This window comes from Perognathus longimembris, chromosome 7, assembly GCF_023159225.1.
Source record: "Perognathus longimembris pacificus isolate PPM17 chromosome 7, ASM2315922v1, whole genome shotgun sequence".
NCBI lineage: Eukaryota > Metazoa > Chordata > Mammalia > Rodentia > Heteromyidae > Perognathus > Perognathus longimembris.
In genome coordinates, this window is record NC_063167.1 from 19947716 (window position 1) to 19965728 (window position 18013).

At 53.6% G+C, this 18013-nt stretch overlaps 4 protein-coding genes across 7 annotated transcripts; 3 read left to right on the forward strand and 1 right to left on the reverse strand.

The window, feature by feature from the left end:
* The first annotated feature begins 694 nt into the window (after positions 1-694).
* Positions 695-6457, forward strand: Ccdc28b (coiled-coil domain containing 28B). Of its 3 annotated transcripts, none has more exons than XM_048350766.1 (6): positions 695-774; positions 2062-2244; positions 3980-4146; positions 4266-4456; positions 4668-4690; positions 6244-6457. In XM_048350766.1, the coding sequence occupies exons 2-6, from the start codon at positions 2081-2083 to the stop codon at positions 6296-6298; spliced, it is 600 nt and encodes a 199-aa protein (XP_048206723.1). In that variant the 5' UTR covers positions 695-774; positions 2062-2080; the 3' UTR covers positions 6299-6457. The 3 variants fall into 3 exon arrangements, with proteins under 3 accessions (XP_048206723.1, XP_048206720.1, XP_048206722.1); XM_048350763.1 differs by lacking the exon at positions 695-774 and adding an exon at positions 845-968; XM_048350765.1 differs by lacking the exon at positions 695-774 and adding an exon at positions 1471-1518.
* A 218-nt stretch (positions 6458-6675) lies between these two features.
* Positions 6676-9217, forward strand: Iqcc (IQ motif containing C). The gene is made up of 5 exons (XM_048350762.1): positions 6676-6763; positions 7131-7274; positions 7483-7732; positions 7963-8075; positions 8185-9217. The coding sequence occupies exons 1-5, from the start codon at positions 6722-6724 to the stop codon at positions 8551-8553; spliced, it is 918 nt and encodes a 305-aa protein (XP_048206719.1). The 5' UTR covers positions 6676-6721; the 3' UTR covers positions 8554-9217.
* A 121-nt stretch (positions 9218-9338) lies between these two features.
* Positions 9339-14467, forward strand: Dcdc2b (doublecortin domain containing 2B). The gene is given in 9 exon segments (XM_048352102.1): positions 9339-9773; positions 9775-9941; positions 11191-11242; positions 11670-11746; positions 11956-12087; positions 12365-12617; positions 13203-13335; positions 13723-13826; positions 14079-14467. Coding segments are annotated over 9 exon segments (1068 nt in total). The 5' UTR covers positions 9339-9674; the 3' UTR covers positions 14130-14467.
* Positions 14468-14695: 228 nt separating this feature from the next.
* Positions 14696-17998, reverse strand: Tmem234 (transmembrane protein 234). Of its 2 annotated transcripts, none has more exons than XM_048350768.1 (5): positions 17941-17998; positions 17532-17683; positions 16615-16681; positions 15755-15847; positions 14696-14978 (listed from the first exon to the last, which is right to left on the reverse strand). In XM_048350768.1, the coding sequence occupies exons 1-5, from the start codon at positions 17954-17956 to the stop codon at positions 14962-14964; spliced, it is 345 nt and encodes a 114-aa protein (XP_048206725.1). In that variant the 5' UTR covers positions 17957-17998; the 3' UTR covers positions 14696-14961. The 2 variants fall into 2 exon arrangements, with proteins under 2 accessions (XP_048206725.1, XP_048206724.1); XM_048350767.1 differs by having other exon boundaries at positions 14696-15388.
* Between the last annotated feature and the right edge of the window lie 15 nt (positions 17999-18013).

An 18013-nucleotide genomic window follows, 5' to 3' on the forward strand; every position in this document is an offset into this window, starting at 1 on the left:
TGCCTGCAACCAAACAGCACCCCCCACCCCCCGCCCCTTGGACCCCGAAAGTCCAGCCCTGGGAAGCTGCTTCTGCCCTTCTGCCCATTGAGAAAGGAACATGAGTGTCTATGTGTCTTGCCCAGGACCAGTTAATTTGAGCCTTCTGAGTAGCCTGGCCAAGGATGAGACTCTTGTGACATCAGAAGCTACTCTTGGGGACAGCGGGGGAGGCCTGAGCCAGGAGCCTCTGCCAGGTCTTTAAATAGCTGATCCAGCCTCCCAGGCAGTGCCCGCCCTGGCAGGTACCTGCTGGAGCTCAGGTTGCCCTTCTGGGTGCTAGAATCAGGTGCCAGGGAATCTAGTGGACTTCCCCATACCCCACACCCATTTCCTAGGGCCAGGGGCAGAGAGGGGTCCCCAGCACTTATACAGCATAGGTGACAATGCTGTTCGGAAACGACTTAGTGAACAGTGGCAATTGTAATTCAGGGTTGTAATGAAGATTAAATGTCCACTAAATGCTTGGTAGGGGATCTGGATATCTGGTTAGTCTTTGCTTGTTTTTGTTTTTGTTTTCTAGCTGCTGCTGTTGATGCTTTCTGTGTGTTCTCATTCCGAATCATATCCTCCCCCACCTTTCCTCTCCTTTCCCCGCCCCCCTCTCCTGACAACGCCACCACCACCATTTTGTAAAGGATTTCACCTTCCCTCCAAAACCGATGGAAAAGGGAACATATTTGAAATCTATATCACATGACTAACAGGGTCACTGTAGTTCAGGCCGGATTTAAGGTGGGTGAGAAGAATAGCTTAGTGGATTCATGGTCGCTCTATCCCCGGCCTCAAAGAAGGTCACTTTCTCTTTAAATGCAAATCACCTCCGTTCTGCTTAGCTGCCACCCTCTCCCAACCTGGGGGGGAGCACGCCAGCCGGCGGAGGGAGCTTGCACCTTAGCGTCTGCAAACCCTAAACCCTAAAGCTTCAGGTCAGTTGCCCCAAAGGAGGGGTAGGGGGTGGGGACAATGCTCTCTCTGGGCCTGGCACCGGCTCCGGCTGCGGAGCTGGGCTTTCCTTTGGACGCTTGACTTGGGAGACTGAGAGGGAGAAACCTTGGGTGCTCACTGGGACAGGGGGAGGTGGGGAATCGGGGACTCCTGCTCCAGTTCTGTCAAATCCATCACTGGGTCACATTGCTTTAGGGAGCAACAGAAGATGCACCCCTATCCCTTTCCACCACGCCCCAGACCCACCCATTCAGTGCCAGCCAGCTGTGTCTGCTTTAAATGGCCCCAGAGTGTGGGGACAGCAATCTGGAGTGAGGCTCCTGAAGAGAACCCCAGCAGGCCAGAGCCTGGGGGCTGGGGGGAGGAACAGCGGCTGGACAGGAAGCTGGCTGAGCTGTGCCAGTCACAGGCCCAGCCATTGTTGGAGGCCCAGGCAGCCAGCTGCCCGCCCACCCACTCCAGGGACTTCCTGTCTGGAAAAGGTAAAGCAACTGAAGTTGTCCCGAGGAACTTCTGGGGATCCCTGGCATGGTAGGTGGGTGTAGGAAGGAAGAAGCGTGTCAGTTTCTAATGGGGATGGGGCACAATGAGCCCAGCCCCTGTGCCCAGGCTCACAATACCCACCCCTGGTGGTTACTGCCTGACACTGTGGCCCTCCGAGGAGCCAGTGCCCTCACCTTGGTCATGACAGTTGGAACAGCATCACAGGGGCTGAAGCCGTTGATAAACAGTAGGCCTAGTTAGGAGGGCCCTAAGCCTCACCTGCAGGCTGCCATCCACTCTTCTTCCTCCTGCTTAGGGGTCTCCAGAACAGAAAACCCCACCAGCACCCGGCTACCTGTGGCTGGATAGCCCTTTCAGCAGAACTGGCTTCAGGTGGACCTTGGGCGGTCTTTCAGATGCATATCCTTGATCCCAGCAAATAGGCACAGCCCCCTGGCCCCACAGACAAGGGACAGTTTTGCAAGGACAAGTTTTAAAGTGTCAAGGTCCTTCCTTTGCAGCTTTCAGAGGTTGCTGGATAAAGGGGCAACTTGGGCCCTCACTATCTCAGAGAAGTTGCTTCCTTCCCAGGCCTGAGACCTGTCACCCAATGGATGACAAAAAGAAGAAACGGAGTCCCAAGCCCTGTCTAACCCAGCCAGCCCAGGCGCCAGGCACACTAAGAAGGGTCCCTGTGCCCACCAGCCATAGCGGCTCCTTAGCCCTAGGACTCCCTCATCTGCCATCCCCGAAGCAGCGGGCCAAGTTCAAGAGGTAAGCACCCAAGGGAAGGAGGAGGCTGGGAATGTGGCTCAGTGGTAGAGTGCTTGCCTGTATGCATGAAGCCCTGGGTTCAATTCCTCAGTACCACATAAGTAGAAAAGGCCAGAAAGTGGTGCTGTGGCTCAAGTGGCAGAGTGCTAGCCTTGAGCAAAAGAATCTCAAGGACAGTGCCCAGGCCCTGAGTTCAAGAAGAAGCAAAAGATGGAAGAGGAGGAGGAAGAGGGGGAGGAGGAGGAGGGGGAGGAGGAGGAGGAGGGGGAGGAGGAGGAGGAGGAGGAGGAGGAGGAGGAGGAGGAGGAGGAGGAGGAGGAGGAGGAGGAGGAAGGGGAGGGAATGGAGGTCTTTCAAGCCCCAAGACTGACAAAAAAACAAAAAAGAAAAGTCCCAAACAAGCCAAAAAAAAGCTGGCTAGAGGCATGGCAGAAGTAATAGAACACTTGCTGAGAGTAGGGGACACTCGTGGTGAGTGGGATGTAGCTGAAGCCCAGAGTTAGGGTGGCAAGAACAGCAGGAAAAGCAACCGGAGAGGAAAGACAGCCCAGTGTTAGCTATAGAGATAGGAAACTCACAAGTCTTTAGAAGAGAGGAAGAAAGATTCTTGGAGGGAGAGGCAAGATAGCTTTGATGGCAATAAAGGAGCAGCTATCCCCAGATTCATTGAAAGCCAAAGAACAAGTGACTCATCCAGTCTCAGAGTGGTGAGAACCCACAATCCCCTGCGGCATGGCTCTGAGTGTGCTATTAGTAAAAACAGACTTTATCCTCTCTTTCTCTCTTTCTCTCTCTCTCTTTCCTTTCTTCTTTCTTCCCGCCCCCGCCCCGCCTTCTTTTCTTCCCAGTCCTGGGCTTGAACTCAGGGCCTCGGCACTGCCCCTATGCTTCTTTTGCTTAAGGCTAGCACTCTACCACTTGAGCCACAGTGCCACTAGTGGCGTTTTTTGTTGTTGTGTGGTACTGAGGAATTGAACCCAGGACTTCATACATGCTAGGCAAGCTCCCTACCACTAAGCCACATATTCCCAGCCTCTCTGTCTCTCTTTTTGTTTTTGTTTAATTTTTCCCAGTACTGGACTTTAAGGGCCCAGAGCCTGCTTGGCTTATTCATGGCTGGCACTCCATCACTGAGCCACATCACCAGCCTGGTTGTTCTGAAGGTGGCGTCTCATGGATTTTTCTGCTCAAGCTAGCTTTGAACTCCAATCCTCTGTGTCTCAGCCTCCTGAGTAGATACGATTACAGGCATGAGCCACTGGAGCCCAGCAAAACAGACTTCTTTTCAACCTCTTACTTTCCCCCATTTCACTTATTCCTTTCCCTCTACCAATCCTAGTGCCCAGAGCAAGGGCAGAACAATAACCATTTTTGTTGTTTGTTTCTTGTGCCAGTTGGGGCTTGAACTCAAAGCCCGAGTGCTGTCCCTTAGCTTTTTTGCTCAAAATTAGCACTCCATTACTTCAATCACACCCCTACTTCTGAATTTTTGCTGGTTAATTAAGAGCTAAACATCCCATGGCCTTTCTGAGTGCAGCTGGCTTCAAGCAGTGATCCTCAGATCTCAGTCTCCTGAGTAGCTAGGAATACTGACATGAGCCAGCAGTGGCTGGCCCATAATCATCTTATTTTGATGAGTGAATGGACAGATGAGTTAATGCACCCATGGCAGTGGAGATCCAGGGTGCCTGGCCGCACTGCACCCTGTGACAATGATCATGTCCCTCCTACCCAGAGTGGGCAAGGAGAAATGCCGGCCTGTGCTGGCTGGAGGCGGAACCGGCTCGGCAGGCACCCCCCTGCAGCACTCTTTCCTGACAGAGGTGACTGACGTCTATGAGATGGAAGGGGGACTGCTGAACTTACTCAATGATTTCCATTCCGGACGATTGCAGGCCTTTGGTGAGCTCTGGGGTTGGGCAGCGGGAAGATGAGAATGGGGCTGGGCGCGCTGGTCTCTGAGCTGTGGCTGGGGCCAGCACCCCAGGCTGGCTACCTGGGTTCATTCACTGGCTGTTCAGGGAAGGAATGCTCCTTTGAACAACTGGAGCATGTGCGAGAAATGCAGGAGAAGCTGGCCCGGCTGCACTTCAGCCTGGATGTGTGTGGTGAGGAAGAGGACGATGAAGAAGAGGATGGGGTCACCGAGGGCTTGCCTGAGGAGCAGAAGAAGACAATGGCTGATCGAAACCTGGACCAGCTGCTTAGCAATGTAGGTCATAAAGCTGGACACTTTGTATCCTGGGGCCCCATGGACAGGGGAGGAACGTTCCCAAGGCCATTCCTGGTTCCTGGTGAAAAGGTGGGGGTACATGGATCCAAGAAAGTTGGGGCTCACAACTTCCACCAGAAGAGGTGGAAGAGCATCTGGGTTTGTTCTGGTCTCTCTCCTGACACAACACTCTTTTTCTTTTTGTTGGTAGCTGGAAGACCTTAGTAATTCCATGTATCCTTTGAGCCAAGGAACCTGATAAGGTGTGTGTATGTCTCCCCCATGGGGCAAGGAGGACAGAGGAGATGAGGTCAGTTTCTCCATTTCCCTCCAGTAGTATTCATCCACACATAAGCAGCAAGAGCCACCCATCACCCTCACCCAAAAAGATCAGCAGAGAATGTCCCAAACACTAGGAGAAAAGAGGATGTAGGGAATATGTTGTTGTTGTTGTTGTTGTTGTTTTTTGGCCAGTCCTGGGTCTTGGACTCAGGGCCTGAGCACTGTCCCTGGCTTCTTTTTGTTCAAGGCTAGCACTCTGCCACTTGAGCCACAGCGCCACTTCTGGCCATTTTCTGTATATGTGGTGCTGGGGAATCGAACCCAGGGCCTCATGTATATGAGGCAGGCACTCTTGCCACTAGGCCATATCCCCAGCCCATGTTGTTGTTTTTAACTGATCAAAACCCTTAATTTGCTGGGCTTGGTGGCTCACCTCTGTAATCCTAGCTACTCAGGCAGCTCAGATCTGAGGGGCATGATTCAAAGGCAGCCTAGGCAGGAAAGTCCACAAGACTCTCATTGCCAGTTAACCAAGAGAGAACCAGAAGTGCAGTTGTGGCTCAAAGTGGTAGAGAGTTAGCTTTGAGCAAAACAGCGCAGGAACAGTATCCAGGTTCTTGAGTTCAAGCCCCATGATGGACAAAAAAAAAAAGTGTGTGGGTATGTCAATTCTGGGGCTTGAACTCCAGGCCGGGGCACTACCCCTGAGGGTTTTTTTTTTTTTTTTTTTTTTTTTTTGGCCAGTCCTGGGCCTTAGACTCAGGGCCTGAGAACTGTCCCTGGCTTCTTTTTGCTCAAGGCTAGCACTCTGCCACCTGAGCCACAGCACCACTTCTGGCCGTTTTCTACATATGTGGTGCTCGGGAATCGAACCCAGGGCTTCATGTATATGAGGCAAGCACTCTTGCCACTAGGCCATATTCCCAGCCCGCTGAGGTTTCTTTGCTCACAGCTAGCACTCCATTACAGTGGAGCCACAGCTCCACCTCTGGCTCCTCAAATCCAGTAGCTAGGATTACAGGCATGAGCCAATGGCACAGGCTTTGTGGTACTTCAGATGATGCCAACATGTGATGAAGCCTGTTTGAAGACGTTTCCTATCCTTGTAGCATTGAACAATTTCTTATTTTTAGTAATCTAGATTACATCTTCATTGAGTCTTGTTAGAAACAAGAGCCGCTCACACTCTCTGACATTCTCTCTCTCCCTCTCTCTCTCTCTCTCACACACACACACACACACACACACACACACACACACACACACACCCCAGCGTGGCTCAGATCCAGCTCAATTACCCTTCATGATCTGGATAAGAGAAGGGTCAAGGGACTTAAGAAGGGCAGGCTGGGTGGACTGGGGGTGCAGGTGGGAGGTGGCGGCGGCGGTAGAGCTCACTGCCATGCGTGAGCCCCGGGACGGGGTGTCAGGCACGCTCCGGGCACTGGGGCCTGGGGACCCGGTGTCCGGTGTGGTCAAAGCATCACGGTCCTTGACTGGCGCAGACAGAAGCTGCACCTGGCCGAGAACGCCGAGCCCGAGGAGCAGTCCTCTGCGTAGTGTCGGACCCAGGCCCAGAGGCCTCCTTCGTGTTCCCTTTAAACTGTGACTTTTCACCAGCTCGGAGCTGATTCCGCAGCCCCCCAGGTGCTATGGAGGTGGGGGGCGCTGGATGGAAATTAAAGCAAAAAGAAAGCAAGCGGCTCTATGTCCTCCTTTCCCCCTTCACGCCTCTCCACGCAGAGACACCTCTGCGCCGCACGCGGGGTCTGGCGGCCCGGCTCGGGCTGGGACGGGGGGGGGCCGTGTCCTTACCCCCCACCCCCCGCCCCCGGAACCATACAGGCGGGCGAGGGTTAGGGGAAGGCAGTCCGGACGCGGCGGGGCGGGGGCCTGGTGTCCGCGCATGCTCAGCAGCGCCGCCGGCCCCCCCCTGGTGCACTGCGCAGGCGCACGGCGCACCAACCGGCCGTTGGAGTAGTCATGGACCGGGAGCTGTTACTGCGGAGGGTGTCGGTGTTACAGGTTGGAGGCGGGCGGGGGTCGGGGAGTGCGCTGGGGTCTCGGACCTCCCTGCTGCATGGGGCCGTCACGTTCAGTCCCCTTCCCGCGTGCCAGCCTCGGGGGATGTGTGTGTATGTGTGTCCCGCCACCGCACTAAAGAACGCGGACCTCCTCGCTCGTGCCTGGCCAGGGTCAGGAGGGAAGGACTTGAAGCGAGGAGGAGTCCCAGCCCAGCCTCCTCCCTTGAACTCCCCTCGATCCCGCGCACTCATCTTCTCCGGTTGGCCGTGGCCCCCATTGCAGGCCCTGGGATGACTCCAGGAAAAGCCCCCAAGTCCCCTCGTTCCTAAAGTGATTAGGCCTTCTTTCTTCTCGGTCTCCGCATCAGGCCTGCATCCGAGGCTTCTTGGTCCGGCGACAGTTCCAGAGCCTGCGAGCTGAGTATGAGACGGTTGTTCAAGAGATCGAGGGCGACCTGGGCACTCTTCAGTGGACCGAGGGCTGGATCCCCAGGCCCCGGTTCCTCCCAGAGGTAGTGCACATCCCAGCAGGGGAAGGAGGATGTGGCAGAGGATGCAAGGCAATGTTATAGTCCTCCCTTGCCCATGACAGGCCTCTAGCTACAAGCAGCAGCAGACTGACCTCACCTCTCCCCATTACTTTGCTTGATCATGCCCCCATTATGTGCAGAGACTTGGCTCTGGGACTCTCATACCTCTCTGGTTTTTTTTGTTTTTAAGGCAAAATCTCATCATTCCTGGAAAGCAAGAGAGAGGGTGCAAAATCTAGAGCATGAACTATGTAAAGAATCTGAGAAAAGGGTCTTCTGGGAAAAGATGCTTAAGAAGCCAGGAGAGAATTCAGCAGATCCACAAAGTCTTCCCTGCAGAAATGACAGCCCCTGGCTTCTGGCTGAGCAGAGGAAGAAAACCAGAAAACCTAGCCAAGAGAAAACGAGAGATATCTCAGTCTCCAGGCTGGAGAACCCAGGTACCCTGATCCTCTCTGAAAAAGAAAGGCTTTAGCTTCCCATCTGAAAAATGAAAGAGATCTGCTAGATAAGCTTTTTCCCTCCCTTCTTTCTCCCTTCCTCCCTCCCTGTTCCTGGTTGGAGGAAACACATTGGGTGGGGATCAAAGGGTTGCTAGAACCCATGGATAAACCTACTCCTAGTGTCTACACCTCAAATAATTCATTGATTTCCCCCCCCCCCCCTTTAGAAGCCATAGGTCCAGGACTGCCGCAGTATGAGCTTCAGGAACTCCAGTACCACCAAAGCCACTTGGCCATGGAACTGTTGTGGCTACAACAGGCCATCAACAGCCGGAAGGAGGTAGACACTAACTTGGAACTCTTTTCTGAATAGGCCATGGGTGGGGTTTGGAAGAGGCCTCCTGCTATGCTCAAACTGTCTTGCATGATGCACTGTTTTCTCCCAACAGTACCTAATTCTTAAACAAACACTGAGTTCTCCAGAAAAAGACCAGAACAGAGATAAGCCCAGCTTGTGTCCACACCAGGGGCAACAAGCCTATGAGAAGGTCTGGTCACAACCAAGCCCACTGCTGGAGGACCCATCCTACAGTGACTGGACCATGGGAGAGCTGGACTATGACCCCTGCAAGAGAGATAAATCCTCAGAAAGTCAGATCACTGCAAACAAAACCGCTGCTGGGGTGAAAGCAGGCAGCTGTAGTGGGGCTGGACCACAGCTCTTACACCTCCAGCCAGCCAGGCTGAAGGGAACAGGTTTGCCCAAGGGCCAGACCTTGGTGGATAGGCCTTTGAAGAGCTCTTCCTGCAGCGGATGAAGCTCCCAGAGGATCAGACCTTCAGGGGCCTCAAATCTAGGAGCCCCTGTTTCAGGAAGGCTAGAACACAGCTGCCTGTGGTCTGTCAGGATCCACATATCAAGGACAAGTCTTCCAGAAGGTCAAACCACAAAGTGACTGACTACCAAAGAGCCAGACTACAGAGGACAGGCCTCTCAAACGACCCATAGGAATCTGCAGGGCAGATTTCTTGGCAGGGCTGGAGCACGGGAGCCAGTAATAGATGGTCCAGAGATGGAACCTCCAGTGCACTGAGAGTACTAGAGGGCTGCACCGTGAAGGTGAAGGCCACCTGAAAACCTATCTTCCAACCATCCAGAACCAGTCTAGACAGAAAAGGATCCATAGGAGGGCAGGTCATGGAAAGCGGGAGCACCAGGCTAGACAAGGGGAACCATGGGAGGAGCAGGTTCAACTTGAGAGTGTGATGAGGAAAACAGGCCCTCATCCTGCCTTCCTGGTACCAGCTTTACCTCCTGCCTCAGTCCTCAGCCATATGGCTAATGAGTTCAAGAGGAGCTGCAAGAGAGAGCTGGCCAGAATGCAAGGAGGATGAGGGGCCCCCTTTCATCCCCAAATTTCAGGTGAAATTCCCAGGAGAAAACAGTGGGAGGCTTGGAGGATAATAAAGGTTTTTCTTGGATTCTGCCTGACTGCTTTCATCTCCTGCCTCTAGCCAGGACAGCTTATAGACCTCCTGTTCACTAATCACCAATACAGGGTACTATCCCCAAGGCCAGCTGGGAGCCACAGCCCAAGAGCAAAGCTATCTATGTTCGTTGGAGAATAGCCCTCAAGCTCATCTCCCCTTGGTTCCCATTGAGGTCAACTGTTGGGTTTCAGCATGGCCCAGGTCTAGAGAGGATTAGAATGTCTGGGCTTAAGTGGGATCTCCGCCACTCCCTTACATTGAATTTGGGGTCTGCCTTCCTTGTTAAAGCCCTGACCTTTCACTCAGAAAGGCTGAGAGTTGCACTGAGAGAGTCTCTCCCCCTGCCTTTCTGAGTGAGAGCACAGGACTTTACCTCTGATTGGCATGACTCCCAACTCTGCCTGAGTTACCTAGTAACAGCTCCGCGTCCCTGGCTGGAGTGTACACTATGGCGAGTAGCAGACCAATGGCTAAAAGAGTAGTGGTGTACAGAAATGGGGACCCCTTCTCCCCAGGCCGCCAGCTGCTGGTGACTCAACGCCGCTACCCCCACTATGGAGGCCTTCCTTTGTGATATAACGTCAGCTGTACAAGCCCCACTGGCTGTGCGTGCCCTCTACACACCTTGTCACGGCCACCCTGTCTCCGACCTGGCAGATCTACAGAATGGAGGGCAGTATGTGGCTGCTGGCTTCGAACGATTCCACAAGCTCCCGTGAGTGGGCTGGGGCCGGTTCCAAAGCCTAGGGAGGGAGGGGAAGTAGCAATGGCACCTCCCTAGTCTTTACTGTGTGGGTACCAGGCTTTCCGAGCCTGGGAGGAGGCAGAAAGCAGGAAAAATCTGCCTAAGACCACGTAAACAGCAAGTAGTTGAGCTGAAACTCAGATTATATTGTTACGAAGGCTTACGCTGTGATTAGCCAGGACCAGCTTGTGGGAAGGAGACTCTACAGGTTGGATCTTTTCCTGAAAGCTCTTTTTTTTTTTTTTTTTTTTTTTTGCCAGTCTTGGGCCTTGGACTCAGGGCCTGAGCACTGTCCCTGGCTTCTTCTCGCTCAAGGCTGCTAGCACTCTGCCAATTGAGCCACAGCACCCCCTCTGGCCGTTTTCCATATATGTGGTGCTGGGGAATCAAACTGAGAGCTTCATGTGTAGGAGGCAAGCACTCTTGCAACTAGGCCATACTCCCAGCCCCCTGAAAGTTCTTAATCAGATCTCCTAATATCACCAACACTTAAGTCTGACCATCACTTCCTTTCCATGCGTTTAGGCACCTCAAATTCTGTTAGGTTAGGGTCAACTCCCTCTCCAGGGTGGGAGAATTTGGCATCAGAGCTTTCTTTCAGATTTGGCTCCTAACTCAGGTGGTTGGTCCTCAACTGATGATTAAAAGGGAAGGAGTGGACTGGGAATATGGCCTAGTGGCAAGAGTGCTTGTCTCGTATACCTGAAGCCCTGGGTTCGATTCCCCAGCACCACATATATAGAAAACGACCAGAAGTGGTGCTGTGGCTCAAGTGGCAGAGTGCTAGACTTGAGCAAAAAGAAGCCAGGGACAGTGCTCAGGCCCTGAGTCCAAGCCCCAGGACTGGCAAATAAATAAATAAAAGGGAAGGAGTAAGGAGCCCTGGGTGAGCTAGACAAAGGACCTGGGCTTGGTCACTTTACTTCTGAGTTTCACACCAAGTGAAGTGAAATCACCTGCCTCGTGAATGCAGAGTTCTTGGGCTATGGGAGGATGTCCAATGAGCTACTTTTCTCACTCTAAACTTCACAGTTTGTGTCTGAAACCTGTCTGGATTTCCAACCTGCATTAGCAATTGGGTCAGGCTCAAGTGCCTACGTGTGTTTCTGGACTGAGAAATGGGAGGGAGACCGGGGGTGCTGGGCCTTAACTCCACTCTCTGGAAGCTGCTGGACTATGGAGGCCTCAAGATGATGTCGGGCCCCATTTGTCTTTTCAGCTATTTACCCCCAGGAGGGAAGAAGCCAGGTGGGAGGAGCAGCAGACCACAAGTGAGTCCTGGGAGAGGCTTGGTCCCAGACTACTCCATCGTCTTGGATTGCTCCAATTTGGTCTGGGAGGTCGGGGTCTCTGTTAGAAACAGCTTCTGGTTCTGCGGGGCCCTCTATACCCAATCTGGAGCTTGCTACTATTCTTTCTTGGGGGTGGGACTAGAAGATACTGTTAGCCCCAACACCTGCCCTAGTCTGCCACCTTGCCTCCAGACTGTGGCCCTCCCAAAGGAAAGGGGAAGTTGTGGGTGGGGTGGGAAGGTTGTATGGACTAGAACCCTTCAGTGAAAAGTGTGACTAGTGTCCTCCCTCCTTGCCCCCTTTCCTGCTCATCTGGTCTCAACGTCCTCACCCCAGGATCCTCAGACTGATCCTTCCTTAGCCAAAGCCCTCAACTCCTAATCTGGGGGCCTTATTTGGGTTTCAGGACCCTCCCAGGACTTGCTACCCCTGTGATGGGGCCCTTGGACAATGGCTTCCTGCAGGTGCCCCCTGCTACATCCAGTGAGTGCCAGCATCAGGGAACAAGGGGCAGAAACATCTGCTTCAGTGACACCATGAACTTTGGGGTGACTTTCTTTCAGGAGCCCCCGGTTACTGGTGGGAGACAAAGAATGATTGGTGGGTGAAAATGGATTGGCACAGAGACTCTCAGAGTCTTGTGGCTCATGTCACCTTCTCCTAAGTAGTCTGGGGCTCCTCTTCTGCCTTAGCGTGTTCAGGAATGGAGACCTGCTAAGTCCCCCATTTAGTCTGAAGCTGTCTCAGGCTGCCATCAAGGAATGGGCAACTGTGTTGAAGCTACTGACTGAGAAGGCCAAGCTGCAGAGTGGGGCTGTGCACAAGTGAGTATGGAAAGGGCAGAGGCCCCAAAGTCCCCGTCTCCCCCAATGGCTTCAGTGGAGCATGAAAAGGCCAAAGGAAAGCATGCTCCTTCCACTGGCACCTCTTGTGGCACAGGGAAAGGTCCCTTGGATCCACCCCTCAGGGCCAGGGCAGAACCTACGTGCCAGGTTCCCAAAGGGCAGAGGGCACCCTGGAGTGGCAGTGACCGCCCTGCCCCTCCACTACCTGCTGAGTCTGAAGCAGCATCTAGCCATCTGGCCCTCACCCCTCTCCTAGACTCTGCACACCTGAGGGAGTCCCGCTGTCTGCAGGGACGGCTCTTGTGAGCGGCCATTACTACGTAGCGGTGGGAGAGGATGGATTCAAGGCCCTGCCCTATCTGGAGCTGCTGGTGCCCAGCCCCTCCCTGCCCAGGGGCTGCTGGTATGTGTGTAAGAGGCCCAGGCCACTGGGGATGACTGAGGTGCCCCCCTTGGAGCTGTGTGCGCTCACTCCTTGCCTTCCTTTGCCCACAGCCTTTCCTTTCATTGCAGGTATCCCCTGAACCCCAAGCATAGGCCCCATAGGCAGGGGGTAAGTGATCCGGGATCCCACTGGGGTGGGAAGGAAGGGGAGTAACTGTCTGAGAACTCTGGCCGATTCTCACTGCACCCTTTCAATTATCTCATGAAACGAGATTATCCCCATTGTCAGTAGGTAGAAAAGGAAGCTCAGCAAGTTCAGGGTGACAGTTACTGAGTGTTGCAGGCTAGACCACAGCTGCAACTTTCAGGATGGGCTGCAAAATCAAACCCTTTGCTATGCTGGATGCTGGGAGAGAATTGGCATACTGGGCCTAGAAGGCCCAAGGGGCTCATAGCTCCCCATCTCTTCCAGGCCTGGGCACAGGGTAGGGCACAGTCTGGCTTCACTCTGGGCATTTTCCAGTGCCAGGTGCTAGCTGCTCTCCCTGGATAGGCAGTCTGGTGGGAAGAGGGGACAGAGGGAGACTATGGGCCGAGGAGATGACAACACTGCTTTTCCCAAGCTGCCTCAGGCACTGGGATGCTGGAGCCTGAACTGGGAACAAGAAAAGTGAGAACAGCCAGCAGCCAGGGTCCCTTTATGTCTTCAGGGCCACAGGGCTCCGGCCACCACACACTCTCCGGAGGAAGCAGCAGGACAAACGGAGCCCTCTGTTTTCTATGCCAGACCCGAGCAGGCTATTCAGCCAAGAAATACTCTCCCTACTCCCTCGTTTCCATCAGGTGAGGTAACCCAGGGCCTTGTGCATGCACCCTAGTGACAGGATGACCCCTGCTGCTAGGGGGTGTTGGCAGGGGCTAAGCACCTCAGAACAGTCACCTACCCCCACTTGCACGTCCAGTCCCCTGCTTCCCCAAGGGGACTTGCTGCATGAAAGAAGCACATGGAAGTAGCAATGGCTCACGCAAAGCCATGAGACTTCAGGGGCAGATTTACAAGGGTTTGGGATGGAAGCCAAAGGCCTGCTTCTCAACTTCCCTGCCCCCCTCTAAGGTAGGGAGGGATGTAGAACAAGGCTCAGGGGAGAGGAAGCAACTGGTAGAGAAGACAAAGGAGGCTGAGACCCCTTGGCACCAATGGTTATCAACCAATGTTGCTTCCTTCACTAGGAGTTCAGGGAGTGTACAGGGCTCCTCACCCAAGGAAAGAGACAGCAGGAGCCCAGGAAGTCGCTGATGATGAAGACACACGGACAGAGGTGCCTTTGGATCAGGTAGGCCAATGGATGAGAACATGGAATTTGAGATGGGAGGAGTTCTGAACTAGGGATTGGTAGTGTGGACCACAGGAACAGCCTCTCCCTGTGACTGTAAGTGGATCTCTAACCTCAAAGAGCTTGACTTCTCACTTCTTAAATGAGGGAGCAGTTTTTAATCTCTGTTGTTCTCTTTTCCTGGGGCTGGGGATCTCCTGGCTGGGGCTGTCAGGAGGGCACACTATACTGATGGCTCTCCACCTCCTCCAGAGGGCAACACCAATGGTGGAAGAAGCCCAGTCCTTGGAATGCCAGCCTTAGGCTGGGGCCGCACCTTCAGCCTCAGTCCATGCTCCACCACCTCAAGAGCCAGAACGCTCTACACTGAAACTGTGGACAAAGACTTAATAGTCACCTTTGTGTTTGGCCTCTACCAGCCTGTTACAGGGAGCCATGTCTCTCCTGGAATCTGAGGGGATGTGGCCTCCTCAGATCCTCCCCATCCTCCTGTCCTTAAGCCCACAGCCCAGAGTCTTCCTTCCTCTCTGGTCACAAAATCCCTTGCTGGGGAGGCTGGTTCCTTATGTCAGATTTTTGGCCATGGGGCTGGGAATGTGGCTTAGTGGTAGATTGTCTTGAATGCAAGAAGCCCTGGCTTGATTCCTCAGCACCACATGAACAGAAAAAGCTGGAAGTGGCACTGTGGCTCAAGCAGTAGAATGGCTAGCCTTGAGCAAAAGAAGCTCAGGAACAGTGCCCAGGCCCTGAGTTTAAGCTCTAGGACTTGCAAAAAAAGATTCTTGGTCAGAGAAAGAAATCTTGAGAGAATCTGGGAGAGAAGCCACAAAGGTAGGGGCAGGTTTGTCACAATAAAAGGACATTTACTCTGTGTGTTTACTACAGTTTTATTGAAGGCCGCAAGTGGCCAGTTGTGCTGGGTGTTACAGGTAGCTGGTACCAGGCTCACAGCTGTCTGTTTGAGAGGGGCTGGCGGTAAGGCAACTGCCCTCTCTTCATAGATGGGTAGGGCAGCTTAACAGCTCATCTCTCCTACCCCCCTCCCCCTTCATTTCACCCACGTTATCAGGCACTCTGACTGGCCCCTGGAGACCTCCTGGTCACATTTCTGGTTCAGAGACTGCAGCTTGCCCTTTCAGTGCAGCCAGGGCTCTGCAGACCATAACAATCCAGAACAGGTCAAAATAATAGTGGCTGCATAACAGTGGCCTGAGATAACAGAAAGAGAGCTGCTGGGTAGAATGGCTGCGGAGGGTAAGGATAAAGTCTTCTGTGCTGAATCCAGCAGCTGAACAGTACTCAAAGGTTAAAAAAAACCTGACTGTGCTCCACGAGGTAGAAGTCCCCATACGAGATGAGGAAGCCAAGGCTCAGGGAGGGCGAGCGCTGGGCCCACCTGCTCACCACCTGCACCCATGGCCCAGAAGCTTCCTGGCGATGACAGAGCTGGAGGTAGGAGTTAGTGCACTACAAGGTAGATGGTGGTCCCTGGGCCTTGCTCACTGAGCTTGTGATGCAAAGTGCAATTCCTGTTACAGTGAGTGCCATGCCAGCAAATGCTCCTGGGATAAAGAGCACACATTAAGAGACTCACACTGGAGGTATGGCTCAAGTGGTAGAGCGCTCACCTAGAAAATGTAAGCTCCCAAGTTCAAATCCCAGTGCCACCAAAAAAAATAGAAAAAGAAATCAAGGGGCTCTGAGCCTGTCCAGACCAGTAGGAAGGAACTGGCATAGGGCAGATGGGCTCAGATGAGGTCTGGACCTAATTCCCACCCCTGGACAACCCAGGAAGGAAAGAGAAGGCCAGCAGGAGGCAAGAGAGCTGCAGAGGAAAGGCAGGATGGAAAAAGGCCCCTCCTCTTCCGCTCACGGAGGATGGACTCTCCAAAGCAGCTGCAACTCACATTCAAAGCAGCATGACTTACCTTTTCCACCAATATCTTCCCCAAGGACCTTCCCAACAATAAGCGTGAAGACAATGGCCAGGGAGTTACAGATGGGCACAGCTAGGGTCAGATCTGGGGAGGCAGAATAAGAAGAATCCCTGAGATGACAAAAAGCTTTTCTAGGCACAAAACGTTTTCTTATCTTTTTTTTTGTCAGTTGTGGGGCTTGAACTCAGGGCCTGTGTGCTGTCTCTGAGCCTTTTCACTCAAGGCTAGCATTCTATCTAGTTAATCACAGCACCACTTCTAGTTTTCTGGTGGTTAATTGAAGATAAGCATTTTGGAGGGCTAGGAATGTGGCTTAGAGGTTGACAGCTTGCCTAGCATGCATGAAGCCCTGGGTTCAATTCCTCAGCACCACATAATCAGAAAAAGTGGAAGTGGCACTGTGGCTCAAGTGGTAGAATGCTAGCCTTGAGCAAAAGAAGCCCAGGGGCAGTGCCCAGACCCAGAGTTCAAGCCTCAGAACTGGAAAAAAAAATAGTAACTACAGTTTTATTAGGAAAGATAAATATTGTGTATGTATGGTACTACATGTCTGTAATTCCAGTATTTGAGAGGCTTAGGCAGAAGGATTCTAAGTTCTAGGCCAACCTGGGATACACAGTGAGAACTTGTCTCCAGCAAAACCAAAGCCAGCACTTGAGGCAGCAAGTGGATCAAGTACTGCTGCACAAGACCGACTCTAGTGCCTGGCCACATGCTTATCACCAGCCCACTGCATCCTGGCAACTCAAAAAGGGTACAAATAGGGAACCCAAAGCAGATACGCCCCCTTACTGATGGCCACAAAGTGTTTCAGGTTCACTAGACAGAAGAGCTCTATGCCCGAGACCCACCTGTTGATGCCAAGGTGAGGTAGTAGAGAAGGGAGCCACACTGGTTGAGGAGAAAGGGCATCAGGTACTGGAAACAGGAGAGATGTGAAGTCGATGTGAAGCAGAAACAGACCCAATCTACCTCTTTCCCCCAAATATCCTCCCTCTGCTAAGGGAGGCTTCCATCTTGCCTGTATCCTGCATAGCTTGAGTGCCCATGTTACCCACTATGAAGCCTGCTCCGGGTTTCCCAGCTCTGGCCGCCCTCTTTTGAACTCACACAGCACTTGCGTATCTTTTCTTTCCCTTAACCCTAATGAGCTGTGTCCTAACCAACCTTTCCCACCAGCCTGCCCTGGCAGACTTGGAACCAGAGGCAGTTCTCCATCGACCTTCTCACCTTCCCCAGGGCCAGCTGTGTCCAAGCCCTCCCTCTGGAAAGGCTCGCAATAGTTACCTTATATAATGGGCAGGACCACGACAATAGCATACTAATTGAAGCCACTGGGTGGGCACATAGAATGAACCAGTATGTGTCTCACCTCTTAAATCTCACACCTGGGGCTGGGGATATAGCCTAGTGGCAAGAGTGCCTGCCTCGGATACACGAGGCCCTAGGTTCGATTCCCCAGCACCACATATACAGAAAACGGCCAGAAGCGGCGCTGTGGCTCAAGTGGCAGAGTGCTAGCCTTGAGCGGGAAGAAGCCAGGGACAGTGCTCAGGCCCTGAGTCCAAGGCCCAGGACTGGCCAAAAAAAAAAACAAAAAACTTAAATCTCACACCTGCCCTGTAAGATGGTTATTATTATAATTCCCATTTTGCTGATGATGAAACTGAGGCTCAAAGAGGACAAGACTCAAGGAAGAGGTGGGCCTGGGATTCTGGCCTACACCTGTCAGGAGGGAGAAAGAAGGACGCTTCACAGACAGACCCACCTCGGTATTCAGGAACAGGGTCTTCATCTCCTGCAGCAACTGGCGGGCCCAGGTCGGCTCCTGAACCTGCTGCAGGCCGGCCGAGGCCCGCTTCAGCAGCGGCTGCGTGCCACCCCACAGCGCGGCCACCAGGACCAGAGCCAGCACCTGCCCTGAGTGCGAGCGCGTGGAAGGTTCCAGCCCCCCGCCCGCGGACGCCCGCCGCACCTCCCTTCCTCCCTCCCTCCCTCCTTCCCTCCCTCCCTCCCTCCTTCCCTCCCTCCCTCCCTCCTTCCCGCCCTCAGGGACGTGGATCCCGGAGCCTGCCTGGGGATGGGGGGTGTCCCAGGGCTGGGGCGCAAGGCAAGTCGCTGCGGAACTCCCAGAGCCGGGGGTCGGGAGGCCCGCGGGGGGCGGGGCCGCTACCCACCCAGAGACGCCGCCATGGCAACGCCGCTCTCTCTCACTTCCGGGAACGAGGCGGGTGGCGACCCATTACCCGG